The sequence below is a fragment of the Ornithodoros turicata genome, chromosome 1, assembly GCF_037126465.1.
Source record: "Ornithodoros turicata isolate Travis chromosome 1, ASM3712646v1, whole genome shotgun sequence".
NCBI lineage: Eukaryota > Metazoa > Arthropoda > Arachnida > Ixodida > Argasidae > Ornithodoros > Ornithodoros turicata.
The window spans coordinates 32,006,042-32,023,297 of record NC_088201.1 but is presented as its reverse complement, the minus strand read 5'-3'; the positions used below and the strand labels follow the sequence as shown (position 1 = coordinate 32,023,297).

At 48.6% G+C, this 17,256-nt stretch overlaps 1 protein-coding gene and 1 long non-coding RNA gene across 2 annotated transcripts in view; both read left to right on the top strand.

Annotated features, from left to right (window-relative positions):
• Positions 1-11,828: 11,828 nt before the first annotated feature.
• The window catches only part of LOC135377889 (adenylate cyclase type 2-like), a 305,742-nt gene continuing 300,314 nt past the window's right edge, over positions 11,829-17,256 (top strand). Inside the window, exon 1 of the mRNA XM_064610622.1 lies at positions 11,829-11,959. Within this exon, the coding sequence (XP_064466692.1) occupies positions 11,957-11,959 (3 nt within the window). The 5' untranslated portion in view covers positions 11,829-11,956. The remainder of the gene's footprint in view (positions 11,960-17,256) is intronic.
• Positions 13,268-15,817, top strand: LOC135377890 (uncharacterized). Its single transcript, XR_010418212.1, has 4 exons — positions 13,268-13,350; positions 13,511-13,595; positions 15,394-15,460; positions 15,762-15,817. It is a non-coding gene; the product is annotated as an uncharacterized LOC135377890 (long non-coding RNA).

Below are 17,256 nucleotides of genomic sequence, written 5' to 3'. Positions count from 1 at the left end.
GATAATCATGTAACGCTGCTGCAGGTGACAACTTGATGGCGCTCCCTCGACGTTGCCGTTGCCGACAGGTGAACACAACACCGGTGCGACGTTTCGTCTCAGTCAATCGCACTTGTCGTACTACAGGTCTTACACGCCAGCTCGAAGTGGGCGCCCTGGCCACAACCGACTGAAACCTGCGCAAACCGCCCCTATAACAACCTTCAACCGGGCGGGAAGGGAGTTGCCTCAGGACTGAAGCCGCCGATATTTCGAACAGAGACTGTTCTTCTTCTGGGCACCGTCCTCATCATTGGCATGGTATTTAAAGGGTTAGGTGTGACGTGTTTAAAGGTTCATGCGAATTGTGGGTCAACAGCCCGGAGGGAAGAAAGGTTCCGTACGGGCTTTTACGGCCGGAGTGAATGGCTGCTTTGTTAGAGTGTGGAGGGGATTATGTGAACGTAGTGATCTAGGCTACAGACCGGTTACAGAAAAATGGAAGGTTCACGAACACGTGGACGAAACGTTCCTACGAAACGCCGATATTTCGAACAGAGACTGTTCTTCTTCTGGGCACCGTCCTCATCATTGGCATGGTATTTAAAGGGTTAGGTGTGACGTGTTTAAAGGTTCATGGGAATTGTGGGTCAACAGCCCGGAGGGAAGAAAGGTTCCGTACGGGCTTTTACGGCCGGAGTGAATGGCTGCTTTGTTAGAGTGTGGAGGGGATTATGTGAACGTAGTGATCTAGGCTACAGACCGGTTACAGAAAAATGGAAGGTTCACGAACACGTGGACGAAACGTTCCTACATTCTACCGGTTCGCTGGATTTCTACCCATCTACGTTCAACCGGGCGGTATCTTTGTATCCTTATTTCCCCCAGATGTCTTGTGTCTTGCGTGCCTTTCGCGATTCCCGTTTGCGCCTCTGTCCCCCCACCCCACCCCGTGGATTGAGTCTGGTAATGCTGGCGCCTCCCGGTACACACTTTCGAACTGAGTATTGCACTTCGAAACCTCGACAGTGCACTTCGTACCACAAACCTTGCCATGGTCAACTCCAGAACCCTGTGAACCTGACACCTTTGGTATGTAGCTCTTCTCAAACGGTCTCCGCGCAGTGACCAGTGGTAGGCTCTCTGTTTATTGCTCTCTAAATTTATGGCCGCCGAAAGAACACATGCACGGGCCTTTCCGTTAGACCGTAGAAGAATACGACGCTGGGCTGACACTGGGGGAGCCGTGCTCCCCCATTCGTAAATGTGGGGGAGCCGTCGCTCCCCTGCTCCCCCTGTTCCGGCGCCCCTGGGTGTGTAATAATATAACTGTGAAATAATATGTTCGGCTGTGCCATGCATTGTCATTGTAGATTTAACTCCATTTGCAGGCAGTCTGAACAACGACAGGGAGATGGAACGCAAGATGTAACCGTGAGCGACTTTTGTAGAGACGGTGTGTATATGTCTTGACACCTACTGCACATGGCTATGCTGTCATCGTGTTTTCTGAAAAGATATTTCTTGCAGATTAAGTGTGTATGGCGCAACGTGCACCAGGAAGAAAGACGCAAGCATTGTGTTCAATGTGGCGGAGACGCATGCACGTCATTACAAGATTTGCAAATGCTTTGAGAAAGACAAGTTCGACCGAAAGTGAGAATCTATGTGCTTTTTTTCATTATTGTTCATCGTCCGATCATTGCGAATTTTGTGCCCGCGTGAGATGAGCACTCCGGTGTGTTGATGGTGAATGGGGATGCTTTCAGAGGTACGTACTCGTGAGTGGTGAATAAAGTGATTTCTTGCTGCTATCTACTGTTTCGCGCGGGTTATGAGCGTGGGATATGAGCGGCTTACTTCGCAGAACATTTCAGAAAGCATGTAGACAGCGACTGGGAGAGGCGGTGAATAGTTTGCCGTTGCTAGCCATACAGCAGCATTTTCAAGATTGTCATAACCACCATCAATGCAACTATTGTGCCACATCAGCATCAAGGCAGCCCTCATGTTAACATCAGCATCAGAACGGCTCTAGTGTTAACATCAGCCTGAACAGCTCTGTTAACATTGGTATCAGAGCAGCTCCACGTGTTAACATAAGCATCAAGACAGTGTCCCAATCACATCAAACCTGATATCACTCGTCAATAGAGAACACACCCATAAACGTGTTACCACGGCAGTGCCTCTGCTACTCTGGTTACATGCTATGTAGTACAATGTGGCTTAACCTGTATATTTTTGTCTCAATTTTGCTCATTTTTGCTTATAAACCCAGCATATGTATAAGCTCCTAGCTGCTGTGGTACTATTGTAGTTTCCTATCTTACTTTTAATTCATTCTAGAGAGTATTTTTATGAAAAGCTGTCTTACTGTACTCAGTCAGTACACCAATAAACGTTGAAGCTGAACCACATATTTGCATCATGATATTGCTCAAAGTATATACACCTAGCATAACATAAAAAAACGTCCCAACAAGGTACCAGATCATGTCTCTGAAAGACATCCCAGTGACATGATATGGATGCTTGTTTTAACATCCATAGGATGTCCACTTTGACATCATCGGGAGGATTGTGGACGTCCACAGGTAGTCCACATATCCTGGTAAGGATGTCTTGCAGTCATCTGAGGGCCATTTATGGTCTACTGGGAGACGCCGCAGGAGTGTCGTAAAGCTGTGAGGGAAGCCACCTGGCATCCTAAGTGATAATGACGGGTCCACTGCATGGAGGAGCGACCATTGAGTGATATCATGCAGCCATTGCTGGCGGGCCAAGGGTGACACCAACGCAGACAAGTAGGAGCGCCTATCTCCGTTGGAAAGGATAATGGGCACGGCTCTGGAGATACGGTGGGCCGCAGCAGCCGCCAAATCTGCCTCTTCGTTGCCCTGAATGCCGCTGTGGCCGGGGACCCACTGTAGGGTCACCCGGTGTCCCTGTGCGCCGAGAACCTTGAGCGCCGCCAGGATACTAACAACCACCGGGGCCAACGAGCCGCGGATGCACATGGTTCCTACACATTGCAGGGCTGATTTTGAGTCAGTGTATATCACCCAGGAACGGGGAGGGTATTTGAAGACAGACTTTAGAGATAACAAGATGGCATACAGCTCCGCAGAGGTCGACGAAGTGCGTTGTGACAGGCATAACCCACATGATAGTGACTCCTCCGGTATGACAAAGGCAGCGGAGGAGCCATCCGACGTAGACGAACCATCTGTGAACACAGCCGTGCGGCCTCTGTACTTTGTATCCATCATTTCCAAAGTGCTTGAGAACCGAAACGGGGATCTGGCTCTTCGGCCCCAGGAGGCCAGGGATGTGTGTCGAGAGGGATGGGCTCGGCAGTGTCCATGGTGCCACTGAAGGGGCGGTCGGGGCAACAGTGAAGCCAGGGATGTTTCCAGATGTTGCTGTAACACATAGCGAGAGTTTACTGTTCTTCCGCCTACGTAGCTTTTGAACCAGAGGATGACGCCGGTGGTGAGCGAGCAACCGTAGGTAGTGTCGGATAGTTTCTCTTCGGCGGAGGACATCGATGGGTATTTCCCCGGCGTCGGCGATAACCATCCGTGTCTCAGCGCTGCGCGGGACACCAAGGCACGTCTGCAGGCTGCGTGCCAGTGTACACCGAAGCTTGTGTTCAGACGTGGCTGATATACCGTGCAATACGGGCAAGCTGTATAGCAGGGAGCCGCGAACCAGAGTTTTGTGGAGCACAAGAAGATCCCGCTCAGTGCAGCCCCAGCGCACGCCGGCAAAGTGGCGAATCACATTGCCCCAGCGCTGAGCCTTTGAGATGATGAAGTCAATGTGCCTTCGCCACGACAGGTTGCGGTCCAGGATAACACCCAGGAACCTGTGAAACTTGACTTGTATGAGGGGGCAATCACCCATCCGCAGTTGGAACCTCCGCATCTCTCTTCGAGTAAATGGAAGGACAGCGCTTTTTTCGGTGGAGATATCCATCCCCGCGTTCAAGAAGAAGTTGTTGATGGCATCCAGTGCTCTTTGCAACCGATGTTGAATTGCTGGCCGGGACTTTCCGACAGTCCAGATACACACATCGTCCGCATATATGGAGAGATTTACTCTCCTCGGTAGACATTCCTTGAAGTCAACCATGAGAATATTAAATAGTAACGGGCTTAGGACACTTCCTTGCGGGACACCCTACGGAACAGCAGTCTTTTCTGTGTCATCCTCGCCTGTTCTGACAAAAATTTTCCTTTGGCTCAGGAAGTCGGAAAGCCATGCAAGCGCTTTCTCAGGCACTTGCGACCGGAGTAACGCATGAAGAACACCGCGGTGACTTACGGTGTCATACGCCCGCTTGACGTCCAGGAAGACAGCCATCACGATTTGCCTCCGGGCTTTCGCTTCCTCAACAGCAGAGACCAAATCCATCACCAAATCCATTGAACTGCGATGCCTACGGAAGCCTGACATTTCCTGGGGGAAAACACATCTCCTCTCAAGCCACCACTCGAGCCTGTGCAGCACCATGCTCTCCAGGACTTTGCCTAGGCAGCTGGTAAGGCTGACAGGCCGAAAAGACGCCAGGTCCAAGGGGTGTTTTCCAGGTTTCAGTATGGGAACCACTATGGCCTCCTTCCACTGAGCAGGGACTTGTCCATCCCTCCATGATTTATTGTAGATCTCTAAGAGGACCAGAAGGCAGGTGTCATTCAGGTTACGGAGCGCAGCATAGGTGACCAAGTCCAGACCAGGTGACGACTTTTTCCGAGAAAACGCCAGGGCCGTCTTGAATTCTGCAATCGTGAAGTCTGCGTCCATGTCGGGGTCCGATGATGAAGGAGCTTGGCTAATAGCGCGCTGTAGCTGCACAACATGTTCCTGAAAGCCTGAACATTTCGCTGCTTTCGTAAAGAAAGGCCATAGCGATGCAGCGGAATCCTCGCAGCCTACGTAACAAGCTCCCTGATTTTAAATATAATCTCCACCAGTACAAATTCCCTTTCATAGCGGTATGCGAACATGGCATGGATGCTGCACATCGCGTTAATGGTTATACAATCTACCGATCTCATCAATCCTCTGAGAGCAGCCCCAAGAACACACACGGTCCTCAGGATGTCCCCACAGTGTCATCGTGTCCTCGTCCTTCGAGGTGTATCCCCAGAACGTCCTGAGGATGACACTGACTGAGGATCGTTGTATCGGGTTTCCTGGACATCAAGCGCGCATATGATATCGTCTCGCACATTTGTGTGCTCCACGCCTTGCGGTTTTTTGGAGTATCTGGTCGACTCTTCAGCTGGCTCCACGATTTCCTTACGGACCGAACTGTCGCTGTCCGCACATCCCACGGCCAAAGCCCTAAGCACCCTATTCATCAAGGCGTACCCCAAGGAAGCATTCTGAGTCCTACACTCTTTAATGTGGTAATGACAGGCCTAAACTCGATAATTCCTCGTTAAGTTGAATTCTCTGTGTATGCCGATGACGTTGCCCTTTGGACAGTAGGCAAGTCACGACCAGCCTTTCAGCGCTGTTTGCAGCTAGCCTTAACTAACGTCCATCTCTACCTCACGCCACTTGGAATGGAGCTTTCGCCCGAAAAGTGCGTCGAGCTCCATTTCACTCACAAGGCTATGAGAAATTTGGGTTGGTGCAAAGAAGCTCGAGCCTGTACGTTCCCATCGCTTTCTTGGGTTCATTCGCTTCCCATCGCCTTCCAATCTTGCACAGGGTTTCTACAACGTCGTTAAATACCCTTCGGACCCTGTTTGCCCGAAGCCTTCGTCGCTGCCTTGGAGTTCCAAGAATGGCTGAAACACGGCAAGTCCTAGCTGAAGCTGGTGAACTCCCGGTGGAGGTCCTCCGTGAGCGGGAAACGGCTCGACACTTCCTACGTTTGCGTGCGCACATTCCCCGTCACCCGCTCCTCAGGAAAATTCTATACCGCCCTGAAAGTGATTTCCATCGCGTAGCGCAGAGGACACGCTAGGCTCTCACTGGCTTCATACCTAAGGACGTCACACCGCCGAACGCCCTCTGGTCTCTGCCTGTGCCACCCACATTCGCACGCCTTCCGGACCTCCAGGACCGCAGAGATCACGTTCCCCCTCAAGTCCTTCGAGCCCATATTTATGCTCTGGTAGACGCGAAGTTTTCTGCCTCTGCCGCAGCATACACCGATGGCGCATCTCGAAATGGCAGGTCAGCGCCGGCATTCGTCATCTCATCCGTAGGCGTAGTGGAAGGACGTCGCCTTTCGCATCAAACCTCATCCACAGCTGCGGAACTCTATGCCATACTTTTCTTTCTGCAGCACATCGTTCACTTTACCCCACGGGACTGGGTTGTATTCACTGACTCAACATCTGCGCTGAAAGCAATCGAAAATTCTGGCATCCGAAGCTCATCCGCACCGCTGGTTATAGATGTGTTAATGGCTTACAAACTTGTCTACGAAGCAGGGTACAGGCTCGTTCTTCAATGGGTTCCAGCCCATTGCGGCAATGAACAGGCTGACAGCGCCGCAGAAGCAGCTCTCTCGTCTCGGCGACGGACGCGTATTGCGCTGCTGAGAGGAGATCGTCGGTCCGTACTTCAACGCCTCTTGACTCCTCTGGCTACCCGCCAATGGACCGCTGACATCCCCCCCCCCCCAGCCATGCTGAGCAGAGTTGATCCAGCGCTCGGTTTCCGCATGCCTCGACGTATCTCTCGTCAAGATGCCGCATTAGTTTATCGAATGCGCCTCGATGTGGCTTTCACAGCACAGTGGCGTTACCGCTTGAGGCAAGTTGACTCTCCCCACTGCAGCCACTGCGGTGCTGTTGAAGATCTAGAGCACATTCTTCTCCATTGCCCACACTACCAACCTTCCCGAGCCGTACTCTCCCGATCCCTTAACGAGCTAGACTCTCGCCCCCCCCCCCTCTCTCGCAACATTGCTTGATCCCTGGCCACATCCAGCCCACCAACGCTCTGCCCTCGAGACTCTCTTCACCTTTCTGTACACCATAGGGCTTCGATCCATATTGTGAAGGGGCTTATTATTTCATTCCCTGCATCACCACCAGCAATGGGGTAGAGTATCGCCCCTGGCGATGAAACTCCCCAGTCATCATCTCGTAATAAAGTTGTTGTTGTTCGTTGCGGCATGTAATAAACTTGTGTACCCTGGGTGGTAAATGAGCTGGGTTACCACCCTGCGTATGTTGTCGACCGAAAGACGGCGCCTCAATCGAGGAGGTAAACAGTCCCGTTATACCCTTCCGCAAGGGGACGCTGCAGCCGGGGTGGCAAGCCGGCTACCGCCTTTTCAAACCTTTTCTTTTTTTTTCTTTCTAAGAGTGTACTTGAATCGAAAACTACCCGGATTACCCGACGTAACGAAGCGAACCGAGAAAACGCCTGTTCCATGTTGTCAGGAAGCTCACGTCGTGGCATGCGAAAAGGCAAAGGGGCTACCCAATTGTTCGACGTGTCCCTGTTGAATTCTCTGTCCATCAAGATCAGGAATTCTCTGTCTTCCATGGACGGAGCAATCTTCTCGTCATCTCTCATGGTCTGGAATAGGGTATCCGTTAGGTCGTCGCTTAGCGGCGGGGAAGAAGACTGGACGGTTTCTTTTGTAGAATGGTCAACACAGGGCTTTTCCTTCACAATTATGTGGTTGGAGCAGGGCGTAAAGTAAGAAGAACGACCGTTTTCTAACACGGTTGTGGCGAAGGTACATACCTGTGGAGTGCGCAATCGTTCGGAGCAGACATCCCCGACTATGACCCACCCGAGGTCCAGCTTCTGGGCGAAAGGAGCATGGTTAGGGCCGTTGCGCTGCTGACACACTTTGCTTGAACGAGATCCCTTCCTAAGAGCAGTAGGATTTGTGCATTGGGGTCGAGTGGCGGAATGACATTTGCCAGTGCCTTGAGATGAGGATGTCTGCGAGCAACGTCCGGTGTTGGGATCTCATTCCTGTCATTAGGAATTTGGTCGCACTCCGTCAACGTTGGTAGAGGCAGACGTGTGCCACCGTCGATGCCTTCAACAACATATCCGCTAGCTCGTCGTCCCAACGTCTCCACCACTTCGGCGCACGTCCTGAGCGCCTACGGATACTCGCACCCGTGAATGCTGAAGCATTCGAAGAATTCTGGCCTGGCCAATGACTTATTGCTTTGGTCGTCAATAACCGCATTCATCCGAACTGCTTGTTCTGAGTGATCCTCTAGGTACACTTTGATGAGACATATTTTTCAGCAAGATATTCTCGAACTGGCATCTCCGCACACTTCCGTGCAGCTTGATGTAACCTTTGCGGATGCCCTGCTCAAACCGTCTTCCTCAGCCGATGGGGTTCCGGCGGTGCGTCGAGCATGCGAAGTAACGCTCTTAGGATGAAGTTCCGTTATGTGATGATCGCTGTTGCACTCTGTACAATGTATCGTGGAGTCGCAGCTCTTCGCGTTGTGCGTCATCGTGCAGCATTTGAAGCATGTGCTGAACTCTGATAACAAGTCTTTTCGCTAGGCGAGAGGTTTCTGATGGAATGCCCTACACTTGCAGAGTTTAGGTGGTTTCTTGTGCAAGGGGCACATTCCTTGCGGGTTTTTCGGAGTTCCTTCTACTTGACTTGTTGAGCTGTCTTCTTGAGAGGTAATCTTGGTCCTGTGCACCGATACAGACGATTGCTTAGAGGACTGTGTTGTCGACGAGGACGTCTTGTTCTTCTTGCCTGTGTTATCGCTTGAGGGCCCGACTATGAAACGGATCATTTTTTGTCTTCGCTATGGTTCGGACGAAGTGTGAGAAGACAGAGAATAGTGGGAAAGACACACGGTGTTCCCGCTTGTATTTTGATCCTAGAGCGACCCATTTTTCTTGCAAATGTAGAGGAAGTTTCGCTGCAATAGACCTCTACCTGTTTGTGCACAAATGACGTCATAGTGTTCGACAGCGCCACGAATTTGGTAGAGTTGAACTACGTTCAACGCTAGTGGCGAACAAGGTCGCGCCCAAAAGCAACTGTCTTGAGAGGATTACGATGGTCTCTGAAAGGGACGCGACCTTCGGTACTAGTTTTCTTTCAATAGGAGGCAGCGAACAAATGCCCATTCGTGGAACTCAGCTGTCCCCTTCCCATCTGTTTCGGTTTCAGTCTGTCTACCAACGTCATCATGACGTTTGTCGTGTAGAGGTTTATAGGGTTGACCCCACGTGCCGTATCCAGGTAGGAGAGCGCAGGCAATTAAGTGTGGATCTGCGTTGGCTGACTCGAGTTCTTGGAGTAAATCTCCCAGCTCCCTCAGTTTCTCTCGGTCACTGCCTAGTATCCTCGGAAACCTTTGCAGTCTGTCTATTAGCGCGTTTTCGATTGCCTCTAGGCTACCGTAGGCCTCTTCTAACCGTTACCAGGTCGCTTGAAGTCCCATGTCCACGTTTCCGACGTGCACAGCTCTTAGCCTCCAGGCGCACACGGACGATTCGCTTCCCAGCCACTTCACCAGGAGATCCATCTCTTCTGTGGTTGATATTCCAATGCCTTCAGTAGCGTAGCGTTACGAAATGCAGATTTCCACGACCTATAGTCTTCCGGACGGCCGCTGAACTTCGAGAGGCCTGTAGTAGCCTGTAGTAAGGGGTTATTGGCAGAGAAAAAAAGGAAAAGGAAAGATAAAAGGGGAAAGGTCAGCCATGCAGCACGCAGGCTTGCTATTCCCTAAACAAAAAAAAAAAAAAACAGTGGGATTACATTTGAGACAAGGGGAGAGAAGAAAGATCACGCGGTACAAACATCCAAAGTGTTGTATACGAAAGGACAGAAAAGCGGACAGAGCGAACCATAAACACACAGAAACCACCCATCTTGTTCTGCCAGACCGCCGTAACGCAACCGTGTTAAACCCGACACTTGGTGTGGTTATGGCCCGTGCAGTCAGAAAGGGGTTCTCCGAACTGTATCAACACTGGAGATCCCGCTTCGAGATGGATTGCATGTTATGGTTCCCTCCAAGCTGCCTTTTTGTCTGATACTTCGAGTGCTACGATTTGGTTAGAGTATAAGAAATTCACACTACAATAATACAGAGCAAAGAAACGTAACCCGTGCCTTGTAAAGGGCAGCACACGGGGTGTGTGCAGATAAAATATACCCACGTTTGCGCATGTGTCGGTATACGTTAGCTGCACACACCTTGTATTTCACTTGCTATTCCCATAAAGCACACAGTTCCTGCAGAACAAGGACATCCTAAGATATTGTGTCATTTTGTGTATTGGTGTACCGCCTCAGCGGCGGTGAATCGCCCACCTCATCATCATCCAATGTATGTGTGTATGTGTCATTTTGGTGAGCAAGTAGGAAATAAATTCGTCGTGGATAGACACAGATAGGAGTGTTTGAAGACATCCCAGAAGTATGCAACCATATACAACGACAATGAATCCAGAACCCCTGATCGCAATAGAAATAGCCAAAATGCACGGAAAACAAGACACGTTTACGGAAACTTTTAATGAAAAGGTCCCAGTTAAAATGACAGTTGAAGGAAAAAAAAACTGAAAAAAGAACAGAAAAACACCATCTCTAAAAAACTGAGGTTCTCCTCCGGTTTCCGTCAGAGATAAATGCCGTCAAAAAAACTGAGATGTCGTCATATGCGAAACTATTAGAAAAACTGAGATGTCGTCAAAACTGACTCAGATGTTGAAAAACTGAGATGTCGTAAAGAAACCGAAAAAGAAAGAACAACTGAAAAACACCATCTCTAAAAAACCTGAGGTTTTCCTTCGGTTTCCGTCAGAGATAGATGTCGGCCTAGGCTATGACGTCTGTCTCTCGCTCCCTTCTTGGAGTCCTCTCTCCATCTGTATGCCGTCATGGCCATGGTTAATTGCTCAGTGGTGCTGCCCACTGATCTCGATTGTAAAAGGCATAATACATATATACATATATATTTATACATAGAGATCAGTGGTGCTGCCATACGGAATAAAACAAAACTAAAAATATCCCGTCTTTGACGAGTTCGGACATGGGAGTTTACATCTGTTAACAAAATGACGAACAGCATTGATAAGACACCTGGCAGCCACGTGCCTTATCAACGCTGTTCTTCATTTCACAGATGCGCGTGGTTGTCGCCCCTTTCTTTTTTTCTTTCACATTGCTAGAAGCGATAAAAGTAACTTATTTCATCTCAGTTGACGCCCCCTTACTTAGCACCTTTGGTGACTCAACTCTGGTATTCCAAACCGAGCCCAAGCAGCACAATGTACTGAAAGTCGAATACAATAGGGGTGGACGGGTAGGTGGAAGGCCTTGAACACGCTCATGTAACTAAAGAACATTGATAAGACACACACCGTCCACCCCTATTGCACTCGCCTTTCGGTACATTGTGCTGCTTGGGAGCCTCATGGTTGGTTCTAGGTGGTTACGTGGCGGCTGACGTCCTGCTATCTGCTGGCTACTCAGCAGACTAGTCAGCTCCTCTTCCCCATAGTCTCCTGGTAAGTGTCTGTTTCTATCTACTTCGTTGTACGCGGTCTTACTTGGCAGTTTGCGAAGTAAACTTCATGGAATTACGCAGCAATACCATGAAAAGTGCTAGCTAGTGCTTGTTCTTCCAACTGTACTCTCAGTAGCGGAGACTAATTTTCTTCTGAGTTACGTTTACTAGTTTTGCTTGCTGGGCTGTATACCAAAAACGCGACTTAGAAAAACACCCTCTCGCCTTGGGAGTTCAGGTTATCGGAACTTGCGTTTACCGTTCCCTGCGTTTTCGAGACGAACGCTTTGCAATTACTCTTGCACTTTTCAGGATTCCATATCCCGATTACGTGTGTGCCCTGCTTGGAATCGTCGCTGAAGGTGTTGTGTGTGTGTGTGTGTGTGTGTGTGTGTGTGCGCGCGCGTGCGCGTATGCAACTGAGGTGACCAACTGGCTTATACTGTACGCCTAGAGTCAACATCGCTGGATCGCCGTTCATGGTTAGACGACGCTAAGTTCTTTTTAGTAAAACTGCCTAGTTCCTTGCACCCTCTCAAACTGAAGCTAGCTGACTCGTTAATTTTGGATGCAATTCCGTCGTGGCCTGTAGAAGAATGTGGGTGTGACTTTCGGCTTGGTCAAGGGACTTTAAAGTGGGGTGGGTGGCAAGTGCATTTCTCCCCAGCGTGTCAAGGGTAGGTGAATCTGACGTACTCTCGTAAGCCACTTCGTAACGTCGTATACGGCAACCACTCGGTTACTCACGTAGAGTCGTCCCACTATTTTGTGTAACTGGCTTGCATGTACTGTAGAAAGTCTAAAATGTAAAGCATTTTAGATATCGTTTTGTAGTCGAGGGCTCAGTAAGTTTTTATTTCGTAGGTGAGATCTTATTTTTACCAGGATAGAAATGGCGCATTCATAGTAGCCCAAGACTTGAATTCGTATACCAGCGAAATTTGTTGATCGTAACTTGTCGGCGTTATTGGGTGCAAGCATCCTTTAACCGAATTCTCTTCGTGAATCCCTATAGTCTTGGGTAGAGACCAAGGTCAGGTCATTCATCCCGGCCTGTGGACTCTGTTTGTCGTCCACCACACCCTTATCTGTTCAGATATTAATACATAGTCTAACCTATAACGCTCATTCTTCTAATTTTGCATGCAGTCTAGTTAGGTTAGTGACTTGCCACATTTCATGAAACTGTCCCTCATCTCCTTCCTCCAAGTCGTCGTCGGATTTCAATCTTTCATTAACGATGGTTGTGCCCTAGAGCCTCCAATGTCTCTGCCCAAGACTTCACCCCTTATCTTACTCGATAATGGAACTGTCGGAATTGCTGCCACATTCCGCAGAATATGAACCTTTCACCTGCAAGTCGTAACGAATTTAGAGCGGAGCGCAAATGCAGCGTTCGGAAAATTTATGCTGGCTGCTATGAAGCGTCGTACAACCCTTGGCACGTCTTGGATTTCCTCTGGTCTCGATAGCTACAGCCCAAGGCGCGTAAAAGTGGGTGGAGCTTAGGCGTGTTGCACACGTTGCCCCGTAGGTTTTGTCTAAATTTCCTCTGAAGCCACCATGGACATTGACGTGTTCAATATTGTCGCGAGTGTTCCAGTACGCATTGTTCACACTATGCTCACTCACTGCATCACTCAAGACACACCATGTCATCATACTGACCTCTGATAGCTTAGCTTCTTCGCGTGCCTTTACCTTGTTCACTTCCGTACCAGCACCTCACACGCATTTCATACCTTCTGTTGAAATAGTTGCTCCTTCGGAGCCTCCGTTCAGCAGAATGCGGTTGAATGCACCTACTGTCTTCACAGGGCCGGGATGGAGGGTTTACGATTGCAATGTGGGCCTCGTTCGCTGGGTTGGGATGGTAAGTACAGTGTGACGCGACGCGAGAAGCGACGAGTGTCTCAGCTTTGAGGATAGACCAAAGTGCTTGGGCAAATTAGAACAAGACATCATAGTTCATCATATCATATCATAGAGCATAGTTCATAGTTCTTCATAGTTCTAACATATAAGTCATGCAGTCGTAACCCGGGTGTTTGGTGGCGGATGTCCAACGGTGAAGCTAGTCTGGGAGTAAAGTGTGCCTCAGGTGTTCAGCTTGGCAAGGTAAGCCCTACACCCTCACACTACACTCTCACTACAGATCTTGAGCATGATTCGATTAACTGACCAGTTCGGACTTTGAGACCAGAGTTGCAATGTACTAGGCTGACATGTCTCGCCACAATTTCTACTCCAGCAGCTTGATTGCTTCTAAGGAGCTTTGGCTCCCATTTCCTGCCCAGATGATCATCCAACTTAATTTTAATCTTCTTGAAGCTGCTGATATACTACATAATCAAAATGATGACTTGTCTGCTTAAACGTGCCATCTTCGTTGGGCTCTACCTCCCTGGTTCTCAGAGCTTTCGGTCGTAGAGCCTTGCCAACTTCTATACGGGGGGACGTTATCTGTTTGTAGACAGGGTGGTTCAAAAGAATATTCTCCCTCAAAACTTAAGGACAACCCTCTCATTTGTTTCCAAAACTCCTCACTAATTCGGATTAATTGTACATCTTTTGAACCACCCTGTCTATTAATACGTATAGCGCTATGCCATCCATGGCATGCTTCCATGATCTGCTTTGCTTCGAAGACTTCTTGCTTAACTTTTCTAATTCTGAAGCTCTTCGCTCGTACCTTATTTGTACCCCAACTGTTCCATATTCTGTAGCCTATACTGGGGGGAACAATTTCAATATCTCCCCAACTCCATGCGATTTTCTCTGCCGTCTCATACGTATCCGCTTGCCAGACCAACTGTTTATGCCAACTTCATCTCCATGTTCGTGTCTGCGATATGCTCCCTTATGCCCTTGTGGCTTCATCGGTTCTTCTGCTTTTTTTCTTTTTCGCCTCGAGTTCTAACATATAGCTCCGATGACACTCATTATGTAATCTGATTTTTTGTTTAATGTATCTATATCGCGCCAATTCGGCTTCACGTAATTTCCGTTCGTGCTGTGCAAAGAGAAAGTACAAAAGGCAGCTGCACATCGCTCGCTTCCCTATATGCGTAAGTTCCTTGCAAGTTTGACAATTCGTCGATATATGCTGCAATAATTGTTTTTCAGCTTTCAGAAGTGCAATTATGAAAATATTGCGAGGATGACTGCAAAGTTGACAAAGGCTATTTTGGTTTAAATGATTTGCAAATGCGACACCTGAAGAGGAAATGTGTAAGACTTGGTCAACGTATGTTTTCCCCGCCTCGAAGTTCCCGTGGTCTATAGTATCATTTGCCACTCAGTGTAACATCGTTTCTGTCGTTGTTTTAACGGGTTGTACAGGCTTTCCAGTGTTCCAGAGGTTCCTGTCGTTGCTTGGCATTGCTAAATAATCCTTCGAAGACTGGTGCCTTGGGCTGAACGTTTGTATGCATTCTTAACTGCGCCAGAAGGCCATGCATTTTCATCGACAGCCTTCCTCGTAAATGGCACGGTACTAACATTTCGTACGGAAAGTCTGACGTCAATGTAGAGTCTAACCCTGGCAGAACTCCTCGCATACAACCAAACACTACATCGTCATATTATTGTCCCTGCCCTTGTAACATTGCATCGTGCGTGGGATTTGAACACTTTCGGCTGTACTGTACTAGTATAAACCTTATTTAGCCTGTTAAAGAGGCTTGGTCATCTGTACAGAACCATTGGGTTTCAATTACCTCAACTCGTTCTCAAACACGAAACCTCCATAACTGCAAACTATAAAAGGGTAGAAAGCGAGCGAGCTGGTGGCAGATAACCATAACCAAATCGTATATTTTTATTTATTTATCTGTTATTTATTTTTCCTATAGTCTCGGGTTTTCGTTATGGATCCATAACTGCATGTTCTTTTGTTGGACCCCTTTGCTTCCAGATTTCTGCGTGCTGTCCTGGCAACTTCGTTCTCCTTCCTACTGTCCCGCAGCTGCAACACTCCCAAAGTAAAAGGCTTTCGTGAAGTCTTTCCCATCCATATGGGAGTACCATGAGTCCCATGAGTTACTTATGTTTTATCTTAATTTCCTACTTGTCATTCGCTTAAGGTAAGCCAACAACATTGACGTTGGGCTCTGTACTCCACATGGAAGTTGTACACCTATAGGAGCCTAAAATTGTCAATCTTAACTGCATTTCGTGCCACACACGTCTCTAGTAATTTTCATATCCTTTTTAGCACAATAACAGGTCCGTCTATATTTCCGAATTGCCCAACATTAATTGCAATGATTTCTTTCTGCCTAGGCTCCTGGTAGCTTATGCAAGAAGTCGGACCACTGGGATTTATCGGATCCGTTAGAGCAGTTTCCGCCGCCGTCCTAGCATTGTATAATTTATGCAGGTGCTCCAAGAAAATGTCAGTGCGTGGATATACCGTAATTTTAGAATTGTGTAACTGTCTGCACAGGCTTTGCTCACCTGACCCATTCGCTCCAAATTTTAACGGTTGTCCATATTCCAGGAATAACATGACTCCTGGGAAGTTGTTTTGCAGGCACCGTTTCTATCTTTGACCCTAGACGAAAGATGTGCGCACATGAAATCAGCTCCCTAGGGGTTCTTGTAACTTTCTCTAGTTGTCCCCCCCCCTCCTTTTTTTATTCTGCGGTGTCTGCAAAACATTTCTCTAAATTCGTAAAATACTCAATTTCTAGTTTCTAAAAATCTTATCCAGGGACCGCATTGTCTGTGCCAATTGCCTGAAAACGGGCCGTAATTGTATTCACCGCATGTGCGTCTAATGCCTGATTCATATGACCAGAAAATATACGATTTAATTCGTGCAAATCGTGCCTGCTTTCCATTACGCGAGTAATATTGTTCACTTAGCAGCTGGACAGCAGCGAACTTTCGCGTCGCCTGTTTGTCTTCACTTCAATATTAATTCGATGTGTCGACTCGCCAATATCTTTGCATATCAGCGCCAAGCAATAAGTCCTTCAATATGTTTGACCAGAACAGCTGGAATTGTCCCCTAGAATGATCTCATTATTGCAACATGTGAATAAAATTGGGAAAAGAACCATCTCAAGACATGGGTTGCTCTAGCTTCCGCGACCGAAGTCGCTCGCCACGACGACCAGAGCGTCCAGAGGATACCGGATCTGGACAACTACCTCCTGCGGTACCCCAGCGCTTCAGGACTGGTCTTCCAGCACCGAGACTTACTATGTAAACCCGGCAACTCCTCCTGCGGACCGCCAGGACACCCTGGATGAGGACATGAGTGACCCCTTCACACTTGTCACGTACAAGAAAAACAGACCACAAGGTATCCCAGTTCTGTTCAAGCCGACGCTTTCCGAGAAGTCATTTTGGAAAGTCAACCCAAACAGCATTGCACAGACCATTCGTTCCGCGGCCCAAGAGCCTATTCTTCATCATCGCGTGAACCGTGACGGCTCGATGTGCATTTTTGTCCAGACGGAGCGTGCTGTTTCAAACCTGATGGGCCTGCAAGAGGTAGCCGGTATCGCGGTCACGGTCATGATACCGTCGTCATATGTCAAAAATACGGGGAAGGTCTTGGACATCCCTCTTGAGTACACCGACGAGGACCTTGTCGCCTATTTGGCAGATGAGGGTGTCGTAGCGGCCAGACGTCAAGTTCGTCATATCTCCATGGAGGATGGGTCAGATCAATATGTACCTCTTCGAAGTGTTATACTGACCTTTAGGTCGAACAAGAAGTTACCCAATATGATCCATCTAGGCTTCTCCTCTCACACGGTTCATGAAT